The sequence below is a fragment of the Hemiscyllium ocellatum genome, chromosome 6 (genome assembly GCF_020745735.1).
Source record: "Hemiscyllium ocellatum isolate sHemOce1 chromosome 6, sHemOce1.pat.X.cur, whole genome shotgun sequence".
Taxonomy (NCBI): Eukaryota; Metazoa; Chordata; class Chondrichthyes; order Orectolobiformes; family Hemiscylliidae; genus Hemiscyllium; species Hemiscyllium ocellatum.
The window spans coordinates 122,144,729-122,167,805 of NC_083406.1; the positions used below are offsets into that span (position 1 = coordinate 122,144,729).

The 23,077-nt window shown below is 43.9% G+C and overlaps 1 protein-coding gene across 3 annotated transcripts in view; it reads left to right on the plus strand.

The window, feature by feature from the left end:
* clpb (ClpB family mitochondrial disaggregase) overlaps nt 1-23,077 on the plus strand; it is a 134,861-nt gene that overhangs the window by 91,708 nt on the left and 20,076 nt on the right. For 2 of the 3 annotated variants that reach the window (XR_009644810.1, XM_060826351.1), the window contains exons 9-15: nt 12,605-12,660; nt 12,946-12,990; nt 14,061-14,222; nt 15,838-15,994; nt 17,093-17,166; nt 18,617-18,736; nt 21,879-21,983. Coding sequence is in view for 2 of the 3 variants with exons in the window: in XM_060826351.1 (XP_060682334.1) it covers nt 12,605-12,660; nt 12,946-12,990; nt 14,061-14,222; nt 15,838-15,994; nt 17,093-17,166; nt 18,617-18,736; nt 21,879-21,983 (719 nt within the window). In the remaining variant the exon portion in view is untranslated. The remainder of the gene's footprint in view (nt 1-12,604; nt 12,661-12,945; nt 12,991-14,060; nt 14,223-15,837; nt 15,995-17,092; nt 17,167-18,616; nt 18,737-21,878; nt 21,984-23,077) is intronic. The other variant, XM_060826352.1, reaches the window with a different exon arrangement.

Genomic DNA, 23,077 nt, shown 5'->3' on the forward strand with positions numbered 1-23,077 from the left:
AGTATACTATGCGAAAAAGGGGACATGAGATAGCTTTGGTAAATAGAATTAAGGAGAATCCAAAGGGTTTTTACAAATATATTAAGGACAAAAGGGTAACTAGGGAGAGAACAGGGCCCCTCAAAGATCAGCAAGGCAGCCTTTATGTAGAGCCGCAGAAAATGGGGGAGATACTAAATGAGTATTTTGCATCAGTATTTACTGTGGAAAAGGACATGGAAGGTATAGACTGTAGGGAAATAGATGGTGACATCTTGAAAAATGTTGATATTACAGAGGAGGAAGTGCTGGATGTCTTGAAACGCATAAAGGTGGATAAATCCCCAGGACCTGATCATGTGTACCCAAGAACTCTGTGGGAAGCGAGAGAAGTGTTTGCTGGACCTTTTACTGAGATATTTGTATCATTGATAGTCACAGGTGAGGTGCTGGAAGACTGGAGTTTGGCTGATGTGGTGCCACAATTTAAGAAAGGTGGTAAGGAAAAACCAGGGAACTATAAACCAGTGAGCCTGACCTAGGTGGTGGCCAAGTGTTTGGAGGGAGTCCTGAGGGACAGGATGTACATGTATTTGGAAAGGCAAGGACTCATTAGGGATAGTCAACATGGCTTTGTGAGTGGGAAATCATGTCTCACAAACTTGATTGAGTTTTATGAAGAAGTAACAAAGAGGATTGATGAGGGCAGAGCAGTAGATGTGATCTATATGGATTTCAGTAAGGCATTCAGTAAGGTTCCCCATGGGAGACTGGTTAGCAAGGCTAGATCTCTTGGAATACAGGGCGAACTAGCCATTTGGACATAGAACTGTCTCAAAGGTAAAAGACAGAGGGTGGTGGTGAAGGGTTGTTTTTCAGACTGGAGGCCTGTGACCAGTGGAGTGCCACAAGGATCGGTGCTGGGTCCACTACTTTGCATCATTTATATAAATGATTTGGATGTGAGCATAAGATATATAGTAAGTTTCAGATAATACCAAAATTGGAGGTGTAGTGGACAGCAAAGAAAGTTACCTCAGATTACAACAGGAACTTGATCAGATGGTGGGGGTGAGTGGGTGGCAATGGGCTGAGAAGTTGCAGATGGAGTTTAATTTAGAGAAATGTGAGGTGTGGCATTTTGGGATAGCAAATCTTAGCAGGTCTTATACACTTAATGGGAGTGTTGCTGAACAAAGAGACCTTGGAGCGCAGTTTCATGGTTTCTTGAAAGTGGAGTCGCAGGTAGGTAGGATAGTGAAGAAGGCATTTGGTATGCTTTTCATTATTGGTCAGAGAATTGAGTACAGGAATTGGGAGGTCATGTTGCGGCTGTACAGGACATTGGTTAGGCCACTGTTAGAATATTGCGTGCAGTTCTGGTCTCCTTCTTATCGGAAAGATGTTGTGAAACTTGAAAGGGTTCTGAAAAGATTTACAAGGATGTTGCCAGGGTTGGAGGATTTGAGCCATAAGGAGTGGTTGAATAAACTAGGGATATTTTCCCTGGAGCATCGGAGTCTGAGGGGTGATCTTATGGATGTTTATAAAATCATGAGAGGCATGGATAGGATAAATAGACAAACTCTTTTTCATGGGTTCGGGGAGTCCAGAACTAGAGGGCATAGGTTTAGGGTGAGTGGGGAAAGATAAAGAAGAGTCCTAAGGGGCAACATTTAAATGCAGAGGGTGGTACGTGTATGGAATGAACTGCCAGAGGAAATGGTGAAGGCTGGTACAATTGCAACACTTAAAAGGCATTGGATGGGTATATGAATAGGAATGGTTTGGAGGGATATGGGCCGGGTGCTGGCAGATGGGACTAGATTAGGTTGGGATATCTGGTCAGCATGGACAAGTTGGACCAAAGGCTCTGTATCCGTGTTGTACATCTCTATGACTCTGTGACATCACTAGTAACTGATCTCCAGGATGAACGTTTCCCATCAACCACCACCCTCTGTCTTCTTACAGCAAGCCATTTCAGATCTAAACTGCTAAGTCACCCTCAATCCTATGTCTCTGTAATTTCTGCAGTAGCCTACATGGGGAACCTTATCAAACGCTTTACTGAAGACCATATACACCATGTCAACCACTTTATCCTCATCCACCTGTTTGGTCACCTTCTCAAAGAACTCAGTAAGGTTTGTGAGGCACGACATACCCTTCATAAAACCGTATTGAATATCCCTAATCAAATTATTACTTTCTAGATGATTATAAGTCCTATCTCTTATAATCCTTTCCAACACTTTACCCACAACAAAAGTAAGGCTCAGTCATCTGTAATTATCAAGGTTGCCTCTACTCCCCTCTTGAACAAGGGGACAACATTTGCTCTCCTCTAGTCTTCTGGCACTATTCCTGTAGACAATGGTGATATAAAGATCAAAGCCAAAGGCTCTGCAATCTTCTCTCTAGCTTCCCAGAGAATCCTAGGATAAATCTGTGATTTGATGAAATCCCATCCGGCCCAGGGGATTTATCTATTTTCACTCTTTCTGGAATTGCTAACACCTCCTCCTTGTGAACCTCAATCCCATCTAGTCCAATAGCCTGTATCTCAGTATTTTCCTTGACAACATTATCTTTTTCCTGTGTGAGTACTGATGAGACATATTCATTTAGCGCATCTCCTATCTCTTTGGATTCCACGCACAACTTCCCACTACTGTCCTTGATTGGCCCTAATCTCACTCTAGTCATTCTTTTATTCCTGACATAGCTATAGAAAGCTTTAGGGTTTTCCTTAATCCTATGCGCCAAAGACTTCTCATGTCCCTTTCTGGCTCCTCTTAGCTCTCTCTTTAGGTCTTTCCTGACTAACTTGTAACACTCAAGTGCTTTAACTGAGCATTCACGTCTCATCCTAACATAAACTGCCTTTTTCCCCTGGACAAGAGATTCAATTTTTTTAGTAAACCATGGATCCCTCGCTCAACCACTTCCTCCCTGCCTGACCAGCATGCACTTATCACGGAATGGTAGTAGCTGTTCCTTGAACAAACTCCACATTGCAGTTGTGCCCTTCCCCTGCAGTTTCCTTCCCTAGTCTTTTCATCCTAAATCTTGCCTAATCTTCTAATAATTGTCTTTCCCTTAGCGATAACTCTTGCCTTGCGGTATGTACCTATCTCTTTCCATCACTAAAGTAAACGTAACCAAATTGTGGTCAGTATCACCAAAGTGCTCGCCTACCTCGAAATCTAACCCCTGGCCTGGTTCATTACCCAGTACCAAATCCAATGTGACCTTGCCTCTTGTTGGCCTGTCTACATACTGTGTCAGGAAACCCTCTTGCACACATTGGACAAAACTTGACCCATCTAAAATACTTGAACTATAGCATTTCCAGTCAATATTTGGAACAATCACTATCTTGTTTGTAATTCCCCATTTACATTTCTACTCAGGAACAGCATTTTCTGAGATGTCTCGTGTCACTTGCTGCCATTTGGTTTGTTCTGTCCTAATTGTTCTCACACTCAGCCACTATCGCTGTCACATTCAGTCACTATCGTCATCATGTTCAGTCACTATCACCATCACGCTCGGTCATTCAGTCACAATCACTGCCATGTTCAGTCACCTTTTCCAACATTTTGTGTTGCTTATTGGCCTAGCCTTGTGATCCTATGCTTATTGCCTGTCCCTAATTGCTCTGGAGAAGGTGCTGGTGAGCCATCTTCTTGAACAAAGAGAATTACAGCACAGGAAGAGACCCTTCAGATCTCCAGGCCTGTGCCGATCCACATCCTCTATTTAAACTTGTCGCCTATTTTCTAAGGATCCGTATCCCTCTGCTCCTTGCCCATTCACGTATCTGTCTAGATACATCTTAAATGAAGGTATTGTGCCCGCCTCTACCACCTCCGCTGGCAATGCGTTCCAGGCACCCACCACCCTCTGCGTAAAGAACTGTCCACGTATATCTCCCTTAAACTTTTCCTCTCTAACCGTAAACTCGTCACCTCTAATAATTGAGTCCCCCCACTCTGGGAAAAAGCTTCTTGCTATCCACCCTGTTTGTACCTCTCATGATTTTGTAGACCTCAGTCGGGTCCCCCCTCAACCTCTGTCTTTCTAATGAAAATAATCCTAATTTACTCAATCTTTCTTCATAGCTAGCACCTTCCATATAACCACAGTGTGTGTGGTGTTGGGACACCTGCAGTGCCATTAGGGAGGAAACTCCAGGATTTTGACACAACCACCACAGCAATTGTCACCCAGCATCTCTAAAATACCTTACTTGGACATCATTGCATTGGTACTTTTCAGAACAAGTTGTCACATTGCCATCTTTACAGAAGTAGTTACATTTCCAAAACGTATTTGATTGGCTTTGGGATACTTTGAAATTGTGAGAGGGCAGGTAGGAATGGGCAGCCGATAGAACCGTGATGGATCCCAGAAGGATACGGAACCATTGGTGGTTGGGAGGGTGGTGTTGCAACAAGAACCAAGATTGCTCAGATCTTGAAGTCTCATTAATGAAATGTTACACCTGCACATGGTGAATTGTTTATACTGGACCCTAAGTAACGTCCAATGACAGAGTTTCAGGAAATTGTTGTATAGAAATTATTTATTTTTTCATATTTATTAAGGCCTGCAGCTACTGGCTAGCCAGCTATCTGATCAATGTTTCACAGTGATATCTACCCTGGCCCATTATACAGAAGAGTAAAAAGTGAGGTCTGCAGATACTGGAGACCAGAGCTGAAAATGTGTTGCTGGTTAAAGCGCAGCAGGTCAGGCAGCATCCAAGGAACAGGAAATTCGACGTTTCGGGCAAAAGCCCTTCATCAGGAATAGCTTCTGATGAAGGGCTTTTGCCCGAAACGTCGAATTTCCTGTTCCTTGGATGCTGCCTGACCTGCTGTGCTTTAACCAGCAACACATTTTCAACCATTATACAGAAGGGAAACGTTCAGTATTTATTGCATTCCCAGGTTGTCTATTGCAACTAATTCAAGCAGCGAAGAATATGTTTATGTTTTTATTCCTTCAAAGTATGTGTTCCCTGCTGTGGCTCAGTGGGCATCACATGGAATGAAGGAATCAGTGTTGGGACTACTGCTGCTCACCATTAATATAAACCGCTCTGACTTTGGATTTGCAAACACAATTTCTAAATTTGCAAGTGATACCAAATTAGAATTACAGTCAATACTGAGAGGGACATCAACAAATGACAGCAAGATATTAATAAACTTCCAAAATAAGCATAGATTGGTGCCTAAGTTTTGACATCAGTAAATGTGGATATTAGGTATCTTACTGAACAGCGGAGCAGACTCGACAGGCCACCTGACCTCCTCCTGCTCCTATTTCTTATATAAAAGAGTCCTACAGCAGGGAGACCAGTCCTTTGGCCCAAACTGGTCCATGCTGACCAAAATGTCCATCCACGCTAACCCCATTTCTCTGCACTTGGCCCATATCCTTCTAAGCCTTTCCTATCGATGTATTTGTCCAAGTGTCCATTAAATGTTATTAATGTACTCACCTCAACTTCTGCTGGCAGAAGGTTTATATTACTTAGGTTGTATATTACTTAGAAAAACAGAGTACATGAGGTGGAGAAACAAAGGGGTCTTTACACAAATCACTGAAAGTAGTGATACAGGTTAGCAAGATCTTTTAAAAAACAATCCAAGCACTCGGAAAGTAGCGGAAAGGTTCAGCTTGAAAACTATGAGGATATGCAAAACGTGTGTTGGCTTTTTCTCAGACAAAGGCTCAAGAGTTTTGAAGTTAGGAATGTTTTCATAGTGCAGATATAAAGCAGGGCTAGAGACTCGATGTGAGATAGTCTCCAAAATATCCAAGGGGGACTTTGGTAGGAACATTTTTACCCAGTGAGCCTGCTCCCACAAAATCCTGGGAACAGCAGTAAGCCATTCAGCCCCTTGAAGCTGTCCTGCCATTCAGTGAGATCATGGCTGATCTGTGGCCTGACTCCATGTGTCTGCCTTTGGCCTATATCCCTTTATACCCTTGGTTAAAAAAATTATCAATCTCAGATTTAAAATTAACAACTGATCTAGCATCAACAGAGCAGTAGAAGCAAATGCTTAAATATAATACTATTTAAGGAGAAATAGATCTTGACCTGAGGTAAAAAGGATTATGTCATTAGAATTAAATGAAGAACGACAGCAGGAGTGGAACATAAATTGATTGGGCTGAATGGCTTTTGCCGCTATTTTACTTCCAAAACAATGTCTATGTTCTGAGGATCAGTTGAGGACTCTATTAAAAGTCACACAATACCAGGTTACAGTCCAACAGGTTTATTTGTAAGCACTAGCTTTTGGAGCGCTGCTCCTTCATCAGGTGGGTGGGGAGTAGAGGATCATAAGAAACAGAATTTAAAGTAAAAGTTTACAGTGTGATGTAACTGAAATTATATATTGAGAAAAACCTGGATTGTTTGTTAAGTCTCTCATCTTTTAGAATGAACATGTTGGTTTCAGTTCTCTCATATATAAATCACAAAACCTTTGTAAAGTTACATTCTCAAGTGAACTTTAACAATTGGTTAAAAATCTCACAACACCAGGTTATAGTCCAACAGGTTTATTTGGAAGCACTAGCTCTCGGAGCACTGCTCCTACATGAGGTGGTTATGGAGTACAAGATTGTAAGACATTGAATCCCATTCCAACACCGGCATCTCCGAATCATGTATAACAGTTGGTGTCATTGTCAGTCCAGATAATGTATTAAAGGTGTGAGGTGCCCTGTATGAGACAGTCAGAACATTGTGGCACAGACTGATCCTAATCTAAAAAACGGATTTACAAAATCTTACATGGATTCAAGCTCTAGGTCTGGGTCAGGACTCTGGGTCTGTACTCGGGGGAGTTTGGAATCTGATTCAAACTTACAGAAAACAGAGGTCTGGATAAAGTGAATGTGGGGAAGATGTTTCCAATAGTAGGAGAGACCAGAATCTGAGGGCTCAGCCTCAGGGTGAAGTGACGACCCTTTAGAACTGAAATGAGGAGGAATTTCTTCAGCCAGAGGGTGGGGATTCTGTGAAACTCATTGCTGCAGTGGGCTGTGGAGACCAAGTCATTGAGTGTATTTAAGACAGAGGTAGATAGATTCTTGATTAGGGGATTAAAGGTTACAGGGAGAAGGCAAGAGAATGGCTTTGAGCAACATATCAGCCATGATGGAACAGCAGACTCAAGGGGCTGAATGGTCTAATTCTGCTTAGATATATTACAGTCTTGTAGCTGTATCTTCCAAGCAGTAAACAATAGATCTGCTCCAGAGACTTGACTGGTAAATTCCAACTGACGTTCCAGTGTGGCGCTAATGGAGCACTGTTTTGTCAGAAATGCCATCTTTCAGATGAGACCTTAAACCAGTGCCTCATCTGTCCTCTCAAATGAGTTAATCATTCCCACAGTCAAAACTTCAAAGAACAGCAAGGAATTTCTCCTCAGTTTCCTGGACTGATATTTATACCTCAATCAATGTAACTAAAAACAAAATATCTGCTCATTTTTCCCATTGGTGTTTGTGGGAGAAGTCCTCAGGACATGCCAAACACAATCTAAATGCAAGTTTGCTGTTCATTCTTGGGATGTGGGAACCACTGAGAAGCCTGTCATTGATTGTCCATCCCCAACTGCTCCTTGTCATGACCCTTGGAAAGTACACTGATATTCCAGCCTCATGATTCCTGGTGTTGTCACAAAATTCAAAGATTTAATGAAATTACTCAAATTACTCTAATTTTTTGGTCTGATGAACTCAGGTAAGGAAAAAAAACCTGACCAGTTTTCTGTACATAACAAGAAACTACTGTTTGCTCATAGAGATCAATTCTAATCACAGACAAACAAGTCAATGAATTACCAATGTATAACACTATTGGTCAGGATTCTATCTCTCTTAGCAAGCTTTGAGAAGATTTGTAGCTCAGGTTGCGGTTCTGGATGTAGGTTTGGCTCGCTGAGCTGGAAGGTTCATTATCAGAAATTTCGTCACCACATTAGGTAACATCCTCACTGAGCCTCCGAACGAAGCACTGCCGGTGATTCCTGCTTTCTATTTATATGTTTGGGTTTCTTTGGGTCTGTGATGTCATTTCTCATGGTGATGTCATTTCCTGCTATTTTTCTCAGGGGGTAGTAAATGGGGTCCAAGTCAATGTGTTTGTTGATGGAGTTCTGATGGAATGCCATGCTTCTAGGAATGCTCGCATGTGTCTCGGTTTGGCTTGTCCTAGGACAGATGTGTTGTCCCAGTCGAAGTGGTGTCCTTCCTTATCTGTATTTAAGGATACAAGTGAGAGAGGGTCATGTCGTTTTGTAGCTAGTTGGTGTTCATGTATCCTGGTGGCTAGTTTTCTATCTATTTGTCCAATGTAGTGTTTGTTACAGTTCTTGCATGGTATTTTGTAAATGACATTAGTTTTGCTTGTTGTCTGTATAGGGTCTTTCAAGTTCATTAGCTGCTGGTTTAAACTGTAAAAGACTCAAAATGTTGACTGTGTTTCTCAGTCACCAAATGCTACCAGATCTGCTGAGTTTCTCCAGCACTTTGACTTTATTTACTTAGATCTGATCCTTTGCTTGTAGAATACGGTTATCTCTGTTGCGAGTTGCATCTTCACCGGATTGACACTGATCTTTAGGCATGCATGGTGCTGCTGCTGGCATGTCCATCTTCTGTCTTCATTGAATCAAGGTTGGATCTCCTGATAATGGTCGCGTGGGGGACATACAGGCCCTGAGGTTTGGAATAAGTGAATTTAGTACAGCTCCATGCAAGACAGTAGTGGAAACGATCAGTGTGAAGGTGACACTTTGTCATCACAAAGTCAGTGCGGTGGTCACTCATACCGATACTGTCATTGACAGGGGTAGCTGTAGCAGGCAGATTGGTGAAGATGAGGTCAAGTATGTTTTTCCCCCTTGTAGATTCCCTCACCACCTGCTGCAGATCCAGTCTAGCAGCACTGTCCTTTCAGAGCCAACTAACTCGATCAGTTATGGTGATGAATTTCTACCCAGAGTATGTTCTATGCCTTTGCCACCCTCTGTGCATCGTCCAAATGGTGTTCAATGTGGAGGAGTACTGATTCACCACTGAGGGGTTGGGGTGGTAATCCTTGCTCATGTTTGAGCTGATGCCATACTATTTCATGGGGTCTGCAGTGAATATTGACGGCAATGCTGTCTCCATTGTGCACCCCGGTGCTACACCTCTGGTGAGCATGTCGTGCGCTACAGTGTGGTGATTGTGGTGCCTGGAACATTGTCGACAGTGTGATTTGATCAGGGAGAGACAGTGCTTCCAAATCTGGCACAAGCCCTCAGATACTGGCACTGTCGCAGGCCAAGACTTTCTGTTATTCCCAGTGTCCAGATCAATGCCGGATGGTCCATCCAGTTTCATCTGTTTTGGTGTTTGTAGCTGTTTGATACAACTCAGTATCCGGATTAGTTAAAGGTCCACCCATTTCTATGGGTCTGGACTCACATGCAGACCACACCAGGTAAGAATAGCAGATTTCATTCCGTAAAGGGACATTAGTGAATCAGTTAGGTTTTTGTCATTATTACTAGCTTGTGACTATCTTTCTTAAATCTAGATTTTATTATTTGTTTTGAATTGCACCTGCTGCCATGGTAGGATTTGGACTTGTGTCTACAGAGCATCAGCCTAGGCCTTCAGATTACTAGTTTAGTGATGTAATCACTCTGCCACCACTCCCTGTGATTGAGTGATAACATCATGTATTGCATCCGCTGCACCCAATGTGGCCTTCTCTATATTGGGGAGATGGGCCGCTTACTTGCGGAACGCTTCAGAGAACACCTCTGGGACGCCCGGACCAACCAACCCAACCACCCCATGGCTCAACACTTTAACTCTTCCTCCCACTCCACCGAGGACATGCAGGTCCTTGGACTCCTCCACCGGCAGAACATAACAACACGACGGCTGGAGGAGGAGCGCCTCATCTTCCGCCTGGGAACCCTCCAACCACAAGGAATGAACTCAGATTTCTCCAGTTTCCTCATTTCCCCCCCCCCCACCTTGTCTCAGTCGGTTCCCTCAACTCAGCACCGCCCTCCTAACCTGCAATCTTCTTCCTGACCTCTCCGCCCCCACCCCACTCCAGCCTATCACCCTCACCTTGACCTCCTTCCACCTATCACATCTCCATCGCCCCTCCCCCAAGTCCCTCCTCCCTACCTTTTATCTTAGCCTGCGTGGCACACTCTCCTCATTCCTGATGAAGGGCTTATGCCCGAAACGTCGAATTTCCTTTTCCTTGGATGCTGCCTGACCTGCTGTGCTTTAACCAGCAACACATTTTCAGCTTCAATCTTGAGTGATAACTATTGGCCAAGACACTGCATAGACTCTTCCATCATTCCACAGCTTAATATTTTATCCCGAAGAGGTACTGTTGTCAGTACAGCAGCCTCGCAGTCAGCCTCGGTTCCATTCTCAAGTATCTCGAGTGGCATTTGAACCCACAGCTTTGTGCCTCTGAGGTGAGATTGCTATTAACTGAGGTCACAAAGGCTGCTACAAAAACGCAGGTCACCTTCAGTTTAGAAAAAAAAAGTTGATACAGACTTGATGGCTGCTGATGTTTCAAAACAAGGGCTGAGTTGGAGAGAAAAATCAGTGTAGGGTTAAACTGGTGAGCTGTTACAAGATGTGTATGCAAGAAGCTACCGTTGTACTGGATTGTTACAGCACACAAGGCCTTTCTCCTGCTTATGCCAGCTTTTTGAAAAAAGCTACCCAATTTGACCCACCCTGTGTTTCTTTCTCAGTCGCCCCACAGATTTTCCTCATTTGAATTTTTAATCCAACTCCCATTCGGAAATTATTGTAAATTGTCTTCCACTGCCATGCGCATTCAAAATCACAAAAGCACACTTTTGAAAAACACATTTATTTTTGTCATCTGGCTTGTTTCGCATTTAATTCGAGTTCATAGACAATAGGTGCAGGAGTAGGCCATTCTGCCCTTCGAGCCTGCACCACCATTCAGTATGATGATGGCTGATCATACTTATTCAGTATGCTGTTCCTGCCTTATCTCCATAACTCTTGATTCCACAATCCTTGAGAGCCCTATCCAACTCTTTCTTAAATGAATCCAGAGACTAGGCCTCTAGAGCATTCCACACAGCCACCACCCTCTGGGTGAAGAAGTTTCTCCTCATCTCTGTCCTAGATGGTCTACCCCGTATTTTTAAGCTGTGTCCTCTGGTTCAGCACTCTCCCATCAGCGGAAACATGTTTCCTGCCTCCAGAGTGTCCAATCTTTAATAATCTTATATGTCTCAATCATATCCCCTCTCAGTCTTCTAAACTCAAGGGTATACAAGCCCAGTCGCTCCAGTCTTTCAGTGTAAGGTAATCCCGCCATTCCAGGAATTGACTTCGTGAACCTACGCTGCACTCCCTCAATAGCCAGAATGTCTTTCCTCACATTTGGAGACCAGAACTGCACACAGTACTCCAGGTGTGGTCTCACCAGGGCCCTGTACAGCTGCAGAAGAACCTCTTTGCTTTTATACTCAATCTGTCTTGTTAGGAAGGCCAGCATGCTATTAGCCTTCTTCACTACCTGCTGTACCTGCATGCTTACCTTCATTGACTGGTGTACAAGAACACCCAGATCTCTCTGTACTGCCCCTTTACCTAAATTGATTCCATTGAGGTAGTAATCTGCCTTCCTGTTCTTGCTACCAAAGTGGATAACCATACATTTATCCACATTAAACTGCATCTGCCATGCATCTGACCACTCACCTAATTAGTCCAGATCACCCTGTAACCTCCTAACATCCTCATCACATTTCACCCTGCCACCCAGCTTAGTATCATCAGCAAATTTGCTAACGTTATTGCTAATACCATCTTCTGTATCATTAACATATATTGTAAAAAGCTGCGGTCCCAGTACTGATCCCTGCGGTACCCCACTGGTCACTGCCTGCCATTCCGAAATGGAGCCGTTTATCACTACTCTTTGTTTCCTATCAGCCAACCAACTTTCAATCCAAGTTAGTACTTTGCCCCCAATACCATGCACCCTAGTTTTGCTCACTAACATCCTATGTGGGACTTTATCAAAAGCTTTCTGAAAGTTCAGGGCCCTTACAGTGTGGAAACAGGCCATTAGGCCCAACAAGTCCACACTGACCCTCCGCAGAGTCACCCACCCAGACCCATTCCCCTACGCTATTACTCTATATTTTTCCCCTAACTAATGCACTAGCCTACACATCCCTGAACACTGTGGGCAATTTAGTATGGCCAATTCACCTAACCTGCACATCTTTGGAAACTGGAAGAAACCCAAGCAGACCCAGGGAGAACGTGTAAACTCGGCACAGTCAGTCACCTGAGGCTGGAATCAATTCCGGGTCCCTGGTGCTGTGAGGCAGCAGTGCTAACCGCTGAGCCACCGGGCAAAGCATTCTGAACATTAACTTTTTTTTAAAATTGAGGCTTTTTTAAAAAATTGGGATGAGTTTTATTGGTTTTCTGCCTTCTCAGCATCTGTTGATATTTTGTACAACATCCTCATGGATACTAAATGTGTTTCTCTCCTTCAATGCAGGTAAAACTGAGCTGGCCAAACAGATTGCAAAGTACATGCACAATGATGTCAAAAAGGTAATCTCTCACCTACAATCTGTATAATCTTTTAGCTCACATCACCAACTCCGTTTCCTTAGCACTGACACTGTCGCTCCCTGAGTGCGGAGTCTCCCAGCGCGTCCCTCCTGGAGTCTCCCAGTGCTTCCCACCCAGAATCTCTCAGTGCTCCCGGACCCAGAGTTCCCCAGCACTCGCCCACTCGGAGATTCTCAGTGTTTCCCCATCCAGATTCTCCCACTGCTCTGTCCCAGTTCACAAAGAAAATGTTTGATTCTGTCTGTTCTTTCCTTTGCACTGTAGAAATTCATAAGGCTGGACATGTCGGAATTCCAGGAAAAGCATGAAGTAAGTCAAACGAAAGTCGGAACGGCAAGATCAGAAGCTTGTGGGTTTTAATGGTCCTTCAAGCTGGTAGCTTTTGGGTGGAGCAAAAATACCACAGAATGAACTTACTAAAGTCCACAAAAATTCTTTTAATGTATTAATGATAAAACCAAGGACTGCAGCTGTTCAAGAAGGTGGCTCATGATTACCTTCTCAAGTGCAATTAGGTATGAACAATGTTACCTGTCTTGAGAGCATTTGATGAGGATGGTGTAGAGGGAGTTTTTAATCTTATCTAACCCTCTTGCTGTCCCTGTCCTGGGAGAGTTTCATGGAGTCAGTGTAGGGAGAGTTTTACTCTGTATCTGACCCCATGCTGTACCTGTGCTGGGAGTGTTTAATGGATACAATGTAGAGGGAGTTTTACTCTGTATCTGACCCCATGCTGTACCTGTGCTGGGAGTTAGCGAGTTTTGAGAAGACTTGTAGCTCAGTTGAGGTTCTGGATGTAGGTTTGCTTGCTGAACTGGAAGGTTCATTTTCAGCACGAGAATTCCTAGAAGCGTGACATTCCAACCGGAACTCTATCAACAAACACATTAACTTAGATCCCATTTATTACCTCCTGAGAAAAAGAACAGAAAATGACCTCACCACAGGAAATGATGTCACCAACCCAAGGAAACCCAAACACACAAATAGAAAGCGGGCCATGCCACCAGTGCCTCATCCAGAGGCTCACTGATGATGTTAGTAGTATGGTGACGAAACATCTGAAAACAAACTTTCAGCTCAGCGAGCAAACCTGCATCTATCTCCTGGGAATGTTTGATGGGGACGGTGTAGAGGGAGCTTTACTTTGTATCTAACCCTGTGCTGGCCCAGTCCTGGAAGTGTTTGATGGGGACAGTGTGGAGAGAGCTTTACCCTATATCTAACTCATGTGTGGGTAACACCAAATCAGAACATTGGAATAATTCTATTTTGATACAAATGAAAACAAAATTGAACAAGTTAAAAATGCAAACATCCTTCAGAGTTTAATCCAAGGCGGGAATAAATTGCTCAGTAAAGGGATGTATGTTTCCTAGGTTGCAAAGTTTATTGGTTCGCCCCCTGGTTATGTTGGACATGAGGAAGGTGGTCAGCTCACTAAGAAACTGAAACAGAGTCCGAACGGGGTGGTTTTGTTTGACGAGGTGGATAAAGCTCATCCTGATGTCCTGACCGTTATGTTGCAACTCTTCGATGAGGTAAGCTTCATCTAACTGCCTGTCAGATTTCTGAAGAAGGGCTTATGCCCGAAATGTCGAATCTCCTGTTCCTTGGATGCTGCCTGACCTGCTGCGCTTTTTCAGCAACACATTTTCAGCTCGTGTCAGATAGAAGGAACAGCTTTCATTGCACAGTGGGATAATGACCATTTATCTGTGTGATATTGGTTGAGGGAGAAGTATTGAACCAGGACTACCTTGCTATCCCTTGAAATTGTGGCCACTCCATCTCCTACATGAAAGCAAGAGAGCACAGGGCCTGGGGTCAACAGCTCACCTAAAAAAACAGTACGTCTGACAATGCTGCAGTCCCTCAGTGCTGCTCTGCAATGTCCAAAGGTAATCTGTTTAAGACACTAAGTAGAGATTGAATTCATGACCATGACTCAGACGGGCGAGTCAGTGCCAATGTAGTCATTGATGATGGATGCTAGAGTAGCAAGGAGATGAATGGAAAGGTAGTTATTAGCTTCCAATTGAAATAGTAACCCGACCAAATCAAGTGAAGGATTGTCAAATCAAGCAGCAACTGCAAACATGGGTTTTCATTACCATAGTGATGAACCTTCAATATATAACATTAAAACAAAGATAGATCAATGTCATGTGTTATTTCTTAGTGTGTGGGAATTTGCACAGGGACACAGCTTAAAAGTAAGAGTTTGCCCATTTAACACAGTGAGGAGACATTTTTCATTGATATTAGAGTCATCCAGCATAGGAACAGGCATCTCCGTCCACCTTGACTATGCTGAGCAACAAACACCAAACTGCATTAATCCCATTTCCCTACACTTAGTCTCAGACAGCGGTGGAACTTTGGAACTCGCTTCTCCAGAGGACAGTGAGGGCAGTGTCATTGAATATTTTTAATGTAGAGGTCAAAGATTTTTGACAAGTAAGGGAGCTCAAAAGGTCATTGGGGATAGACGGGAATGTGACACTGAAGCCACAGTTGGGACAGCCATGATCTTACTGCATGGTGGACAACGTCACTTCAGAAGCAGATATGAGTATGAGGTTTGATTACCGGGGCTTAAGTGGTTTTGGAGGGGTCAGTTACTGATGTATGTCGTTGAGCTCTGTGCTGTTTGGTGATGTGGTGTCCCAGACTAATACCTGGAGTGGGAGCATTGTCTTATGAGGAAAGGTTGGAATGACTGGGCTTATATCCGATGGAGTCTTGAATAATAAGAGATGACTTGACTGAAACATGTGAGATCCTGAAGTGTCTTGACAGAATCAATCTGGAGAGAATGTTTCCTGTTGTGAGAGAATCTAGAGCTTCATAATCTTCATCACTGTGATAAGACAGCAACCCCATTAACATTGTATCATAGCATGACAACATTCTAGAGAGTGAATTGGATAGACCATGGACTTGGCTTTATCCAGAAATTCCTTCTGCCTGTTTAACATTCCAACATGATGAAGATTAAATAAATGGTCATCCCATTTCTGCGATCTTCTTGTGTGGCGATTACTTGGCCTGCTTATATGAGTCACTGCTTGTGATACTATTTTGCCCAGATTATTTTGTGACGAGATGATGTCAAGTCTTTGACCTTCCTCAACCCCTGTCTTCATATTTCAGGGAAGACTAACAGATGGCAAAGGAAAGACCATCGAGTGTAAGGATGCAATCTTCATCATGACCTCCAATGTAGCCAGTGAGGAAATAGCAGAGCATGCCCTGCAGCTCAGACAGGAAGCTCAGGAGCTGGGCAAGAAACGCCTAGCTGAGAATCTAGGTAATGCATCGGTTGTGTTGAGGAATATCAAACCCTTATCTGGTTCTGTTTGCTTCATATTGTTATCCTGATATGTCTCCATATTTCTCCCCAGCTGATTATTCTGAAACACAAAGGCATCAGGGCCTCTGATGACATGGTCTTCACAGAGGCCAATCACTACTTGTTTCCTGTAGGGTTCACCAGACATTGGCTGTTTTTCCATTACCAATCACTGGGACAGCAATGCAGTGGTTAACTTTGCCACTGTAAATATCTCAGTCATGTCCAAACCCCAATCAACTAACACAGCGTGGGCTGGACATTACATTTCAGGCAATGAATATGGAGAGGTCAGTTGCAAATTGAGCATGTTTTCACTAACTCGTTAACTAAGGCAGTGGTCAGTCCCACACTGGACGGTGCCTTCAGTAACTGAGGCACCGGTCAGTCCCACACTGGACAGTGCCTTCAGTAACTGAGGCACCGGTCAGTCCCACACTGGACAGTGCCTTCAGTAACTGAGGCACCGGTCAGTCCCACACTGGACAGTGCCTTCAGTAACTGAGGCACTGGTCAGTCCTGCACTGGACAGTGCCTTCAGTAACTGAGATAGCATCAGTCCCACACTGGACAGTGCCTTCAATAACCAGTCAGTCCCACACTGGACAGTGCCTTCAGTAACTAAGGCAGTGGTCAGTCCCACACTGGACAGTGCCTTCAGTAACTAAGGCAGTGGTCAGTCCCACACTGGATAGTGCCTTCAATAAATGAGGCACCGTCAGTCCCACACTGGACAGTGCCTTCAGTAACTGAGGCACTGGTCAGTCCCACATTGGACAGTGCCTTCAATAACCGGTCAGTCCCACATTGGACAGTGCCTTCAGTAACCGGTTAGTCCCACACTGGACATTGCCTGCAGTAACTAGTTAGTCCCACACTGGACAGATGCATGAGGAAATATTGATGACAAGCACAGGTAGGTGAGAGGAAGGAAGCATAGTTTTAGACTTTAATGTAGAGTGCACAGGTAAATATGTGGAGCATTGACCTTGCAGAAAAGATAGTTTGAAGTTTCTAGAATGCTCTTTTGAAGGGAGCTCTCCTTGCTTGTTGCAGATGATGTGATTCTGAGTGAGAAAGTGACCATCTCCAAGCAATTTAAAGAAAATGTGATCAGACCCATTCTAAAGGTAATACAACTATTCAAGTTCATTAGCAACATACATGTACTGAATTGTATTTCAGAGAATTCACAACCAAGAAAATGCTGTTTACCCATCAGTGGTCATTTATGGCATCTTTCTCGACTTCCCCATCAAGATCCATCCTTCCATCAGCCCAACTCTGTAATTATTACTCATCCTCAACACCCTTTGTAATTTAGTTCTCTTAATACCTCAAATAAGCCCTTTCAGAGGGAGGCAGTGCCAGTGTGGTAATCTCACCAGACTGGTGATCCATTGGGCCCAGCTAATGCTCTAGGGGCATGGGTTCAAATCCCACTTGGGCCTCTGTTGAAATTTAAATTCCATATCAGTAATTGGAAGCTAATGATGATGATCATGATAAATATCGTGGATTGTCTTAAAAGTTCACCTGGAAGGAAATCTGCCATCCTTATCCAATCCGGATCTGATTCCAGACTCACAGCAATGTAGCTGACTTTCTTAATTTGCTCAAGGGACATGGATGTCACTGGCTGGACAGCATCTGTTGCCCGTTCCTAGTTGCCCTTGAGAAGGTAGTGGTGAGCTGCCTTCTTGAATTGCTGTATCTTTCTGCTGTCTACCTGGTTACATTTCTTCATTGAGACTTCATAGCAATTGATACAACTGAGTGGCTTGCCAGGCCATTTCAGAAGGTGGTTGAGAGTTAGCCACAGTGCTGTGGGTCTGGAGCCTGTCGGCCAGACCAGGTAAGGATGGCACATTTCCTTCCCTGAAGGGCATTAGTGAACCAGATGAGCTTTTCTGACAATAGACAATGGTTTCGTATTTATCAGTACGTTCTTAATTTCCAGATATTTTCTTTAAACTGCCCTCCAAAATAGCCCAGGCCACTCAATTCAAGGACGATAAGAGATGAATGCAACCAAATACCCTACAATGTTAAAGAAAAATAAATGTGCCACAGTTTGAACACTAATGGTGTCTCATCTAAAATTCTGCTTGTCTGAATATCCACAATACTTCTCACTTTGACAGTTCTTCTTTGGAAAGCATTAAATGGCACTTTGGCATTATTCTCAATCTGCGAGTAAAAAGTGAGGTCTGCAGATGCTGGAGATTTTCCTGATGAAGGGCTATGGCCCGAAACGTCGAATTTCCTGTTCCTTGGATGCTGCCTGACCTGCTGTGCTTTAACCAGCAACACATTTTCAGCATTATTCTCAATCTGTTCCTCTTCCAACCAACCGACTCAGCAGGGAACAACTGATCTGGTTGATATCACCAAATAACTTCCAGGATGGCTAGGACTGCAGTACATTGCCTACAGTCTCTCATCAATCCCTTCCTTTCACACTGAGGATGATTCTACCCTGCCCATTCCCTTATTGCCTGTTGGGTCTTGCTCACCAGTTGCTAACACTTTTCTGTTTGTAGTAACCCACTGATGTATCGTGAATGTGCTTCCATTCAGGCCCATTTCCGGAGGGATGAGTTTCTGGGCAGAATCAATGAGATTGTTTACTTCCTTCCGTTTTGTCACTCGGAACTGATTCAGCTGGTCAACAAGGAGTTAATGTTTTGGGCCAAGAAGGTAAGAGAGGGATTCTGAGCTGAAGAACCAGACTCAGAACTAAAAAAAAACAAAGAACTGTGGATGCTGGAAATCAGGAGCAAAAACAGAAAATGCTGGGACAACCAAAGGTTAATTCACCATGTTGGATCATATGTGATTACGGGTGATTTAATGGCTTGGACAGATGACTGGCTGATGCCCAGAAGACAGAGAGTTGGGAAAAATTGGGTTTTTTTTCTGGATGGCAAGTTGCAACTAGTGGGGTGCCACAGAGTTCAGTCCTTGGAGCTCATCTATTTACAATCTACATTAACATCTTGGACACAAGGATAGAAGGCTCCATAGCCAGATTTGTGGATGACACAAAAATAGGCAGAATGGTAAATTGCAATGAGGAAATAAGAACCTAACAAATGGATATTGATAGGAGAGTGGGCCAAAATGTGGTAGATGGAGTTTAACGTGGATAAGTGTGAGGTCATGCATTTGGGTCGAAACAATAGGAAGAGACTTCAGGGTGCTATGGAGGTGTACTCATTCATGAGTCAATGAAAACTAGCATGCAGGTACAGCAGATAAAGAAAGGGAATGGACTGTTGGCTTTTATAGCTAAAGGAATAGAATATAAAGGTAAGGAAGTATTGTTGCAACAATACAGGGTATTAGTGAGATTACACCTGGAGTATTGTGTGCAGTTTTGGAGGGAGTTCAGAGGAGGTTTACTAGATTGATCCCACGGATGAGGAGTTTGTCATATGAAGAGAGAATGAACAGTTTAGGCCTATAACCTCTGGAATTTAGAAGAATGAGGACAGATCAAATTGAGGAACTCAAGACGATAAAGGATATGGATAAAATAGACATGGAGCAGATGCATCCTCCTGAGGGGCATTCTAGGACAAGTCTTAGAATAAGAGGCAGCAAATTTTAAACAGTTAAGGAGAAACTGCTACTCCCAAAGGGTTGTGAATCTGTGGAATTCACTACCCCAAAGTCCGGTGGATGCTGGGACAGTGAGTAAATTTAAGGAGGAGTCAGACAGATTTTTAGTTGGTAATGGGTTCATGGGTTATGGAGAGAAAGCAGGAAAATGGGGGCAAGGAGCATATGAGCCATGATCGAATAGCTTAACTCTGCTCCAATATCTTATGGACTTACAAACTCAATAGACCTGGCAACATCTGAGGAGAGTAGACAGAGTTGACTCTTCCTCAGAACAGTTCATTAGAGCGGTATCCATATATTTATTTGTTATCCATGGGAAATCCATGCCCCCCCCCCCCCCCAACCATGGATAATGAGGGTGAGATTGCTTTATGTGATCTGCCACTTCCCTCTTTCCCATTATCAATTAGTAGTTAGATGGGAATAAACGGGGCATTTTCATGTTGGCAGACTGTGACTAGTGGAATGCTGCAAGGATTAGTGCTGTGGCTTATTCTGTTTATAATAAATATGAATGACTTGCACAAAGAGAGGGACAGTAATGTATCCAGTTTGCTCATGATAGAAAGCTAGATGGAAGGAGAAGCTGTGAGTCTAACAGAGACTGCAAAGAGATCAGGCTGGAGTAAACAACCAGATGGCAGGAAGTCAGCAGGTGCAGAGAGCAGGTACAAAGGCTAATGGCATGTTGGCCTTTGCTGCAATGGTACTATAGTACAGGAATAAAGGAGTTCTACTACACTACTTCATATTTAATAAAATATATTCTTGGGACTCCATTGGCTAGACCAGCATTTATTATCTGTTAATTTCTTCACTCAGAGTTGTGAACCTGTGGAATTCTCTCCCACAGGAAGCTGTTGGGACCAGTTCATTAGATAAATTCAAGACGGAACTAGACATGGCCCTTGCGGTTAAAGGGATCAAGGAGTTTGGAGAGAAAACGGGAATGGGATCCTGTAATTGAATACTCAGTCATGATCATATTGAATGGTGGTGCAGGCTCAAAGGGCCGAATGGCCTAGTCCTGTACCTATTTTCTCTGTTTCTATGTCCCTAGTTGCCTCTTGAGAAGGTGGTGGTGAGCAGCCTGCCTGAACTGTGTCAGTCCTTGGGATTTAGGGAGTGCTGTTAGGGAGGGAGCGGCAGGATTTTATTTCCCAGTGGCACGGTGGCACAGTGGTTAGCACTGCTGCCTCACAGCGCCTGTAGACCCGGGTTCAATTCCCGGCTCAGGCGACTGACTGTGTGGAGTTTGCACGTTCTCCTCGTGTCTGCGTGGGTTTCCTCCGGGTGCTCCGGTTTCCTCCCACAGTCACAAAGATGTGCGGGTCAGGTGAATTGGCCAAGCTAAATTGCCCGTAGTGTTAGGTAAGGGGTAAATGTAGGGGTGTGGGTGGGTTGCGCTTCGGCGGGTCGGTGTGGACTTGTTGGGCCGAAGGGCCTGTTTCCACACTGTAAGTCTAATCTAAAAACAGCGATATATTTCCAAGTGAGGCCTTCACCTGCTGCCCAGGTGGTAAAGGTTTCCAGTTTGGAAGGTGCAGTTGGAGTAAGAACCAAGGCACAAAGGTGCACGTGTTTACAGACACCTAATAGGAGCCAGTGAAAGAAGAACCCTGTCTGACTTCCTGCTCAGCAGCTCCAGCAATCATGCCGTAATTATCACTCCCCATACCAGCCCAACAATATTAACTTGATGATCAAGCAACAGTTGGCATGTATATAGCACCTTTATCAGAGTAAAATGATCCGGAATGCTGCGCAAGTGCATGATTGACTAGAATCTTGCCACTTTGCCATGTCAAAGTAATTTGGGACAGGTGATCAAAGGTATTTCTTCAGGAATACTTTGGGGATCAGGCAACTGAACGTCCTGCCACCTTAAGTGGAATGATTAAAAGCAAGGGTGTGCCGGGGACAAGAATATGAGGACTGCAAAGATTTTGGAGAATAATTTTGCTGGATGGGTTTATCGGAGAAAGGGGAAAGGCTGTGGAGCAAGTGAAAATTATAATACCAAACATAAGCCTCCCTCCTGAGCACAGTGTTCTGCTACACCAGCTGTACTTGTCCTCAATAGAGCCCCGTCAGAGGAGGTTGCATATTCTTTCTTGTTGTATTTTCCTTAAAGCGGGAATGAAGGGGATGTTGGGTGGCTGTGCAGTAAATCCAGTAAATGTACGACACTGAAATGTCTTTCATTTCCCTGTAGGCCAAACAACGACACAATATCAACCTGCAGTGGGACCGGGAGGTGATGGATGTATTGGCGGAAGGATACAATTTGCACTACGGAGCGAGATCCATCAAGCACGAGGTGAGGCTGGGGGCCAGTGTGAGATTATGGGACAATGCCAGCAATAAATCACAACTTCTGTAAATAAAGCAGATTAAATATGAATATGTCGTACATCACAGTGAATAATACAGCACACTTCTCCTGAGCTAACATTCCAGCAAGGCAGAGAGGGAAATGACAACAAAGTGAATATTCCGGCAGTCTGCTAACAGTGTCAATTTCTGTATATACATTCACTGAAGAGAGTCTGGGAGGTATAGAGTTATAAAATGGCACAACGGAGAAGGAGATTGTTCAGTCCATCAAGTCTATGCCATGTCTTTTATAGAGCAGTTCAGTTAACCCCACACTTTCCCCTAATATCCGCAATATTCAAATATTTTGCTCATTCCTTTTTGGAGGCTACAGTTCCAATTTGTTTCCACCACCTTAGTTGTCAGCAAATTCCAAATCCTAACCAATTCGCAATAAGAGGGTACTAAAAGGAAGAGTAGGACTGATTAAGACCCAAAAGGGGATTCAAACATGGAAGCAGAGAGGTTTGCTGCTGGATGGACTGAAAACTTTCTATCAGTATTTACCAAGAAAGCAGAGGCTATCCAGGCCATGATGGAAAGAGGAAGTTGTTCACTCACTGAAAGGTTGCAAATTGACAAGGGGATGGTGCCTGAAGTTGATAAGGTGCTGGGACTAGATCTCTCAGCTCTAGTTATGGCTCTATGTAATTACCATATTTAACGGCATCTGGATGTGTAAATGAATAGGAAGGGTTTGGAGGGATATGGGCCGGATGCTGGCAGGTGGGACTAGATTGGGTTGGGATATCTGGTTGGCATGGACAGGTTGGACCGAAGGGTCAGTTTCCGTGCTGTACATCTCTGTGACTCTAGTATTGTTTTGGTACATCCTTCCTGCACCTTCTCCAGAGCTACAGTGGCAAGAAGGAAGGATGCTGTATCCAGGGTTTCACAAAGATTTAACATAGAAATTAGCAGCAACTAATTACACCTGTTGCAAACGTTTCGTCCCCTGGCTAGGCGACATAATCAGTGCTCTGGAGCCTCCTGCGAAGCGCTTCTTTGATGTTTCTTCCGGTATTTATAGTGGTCTGT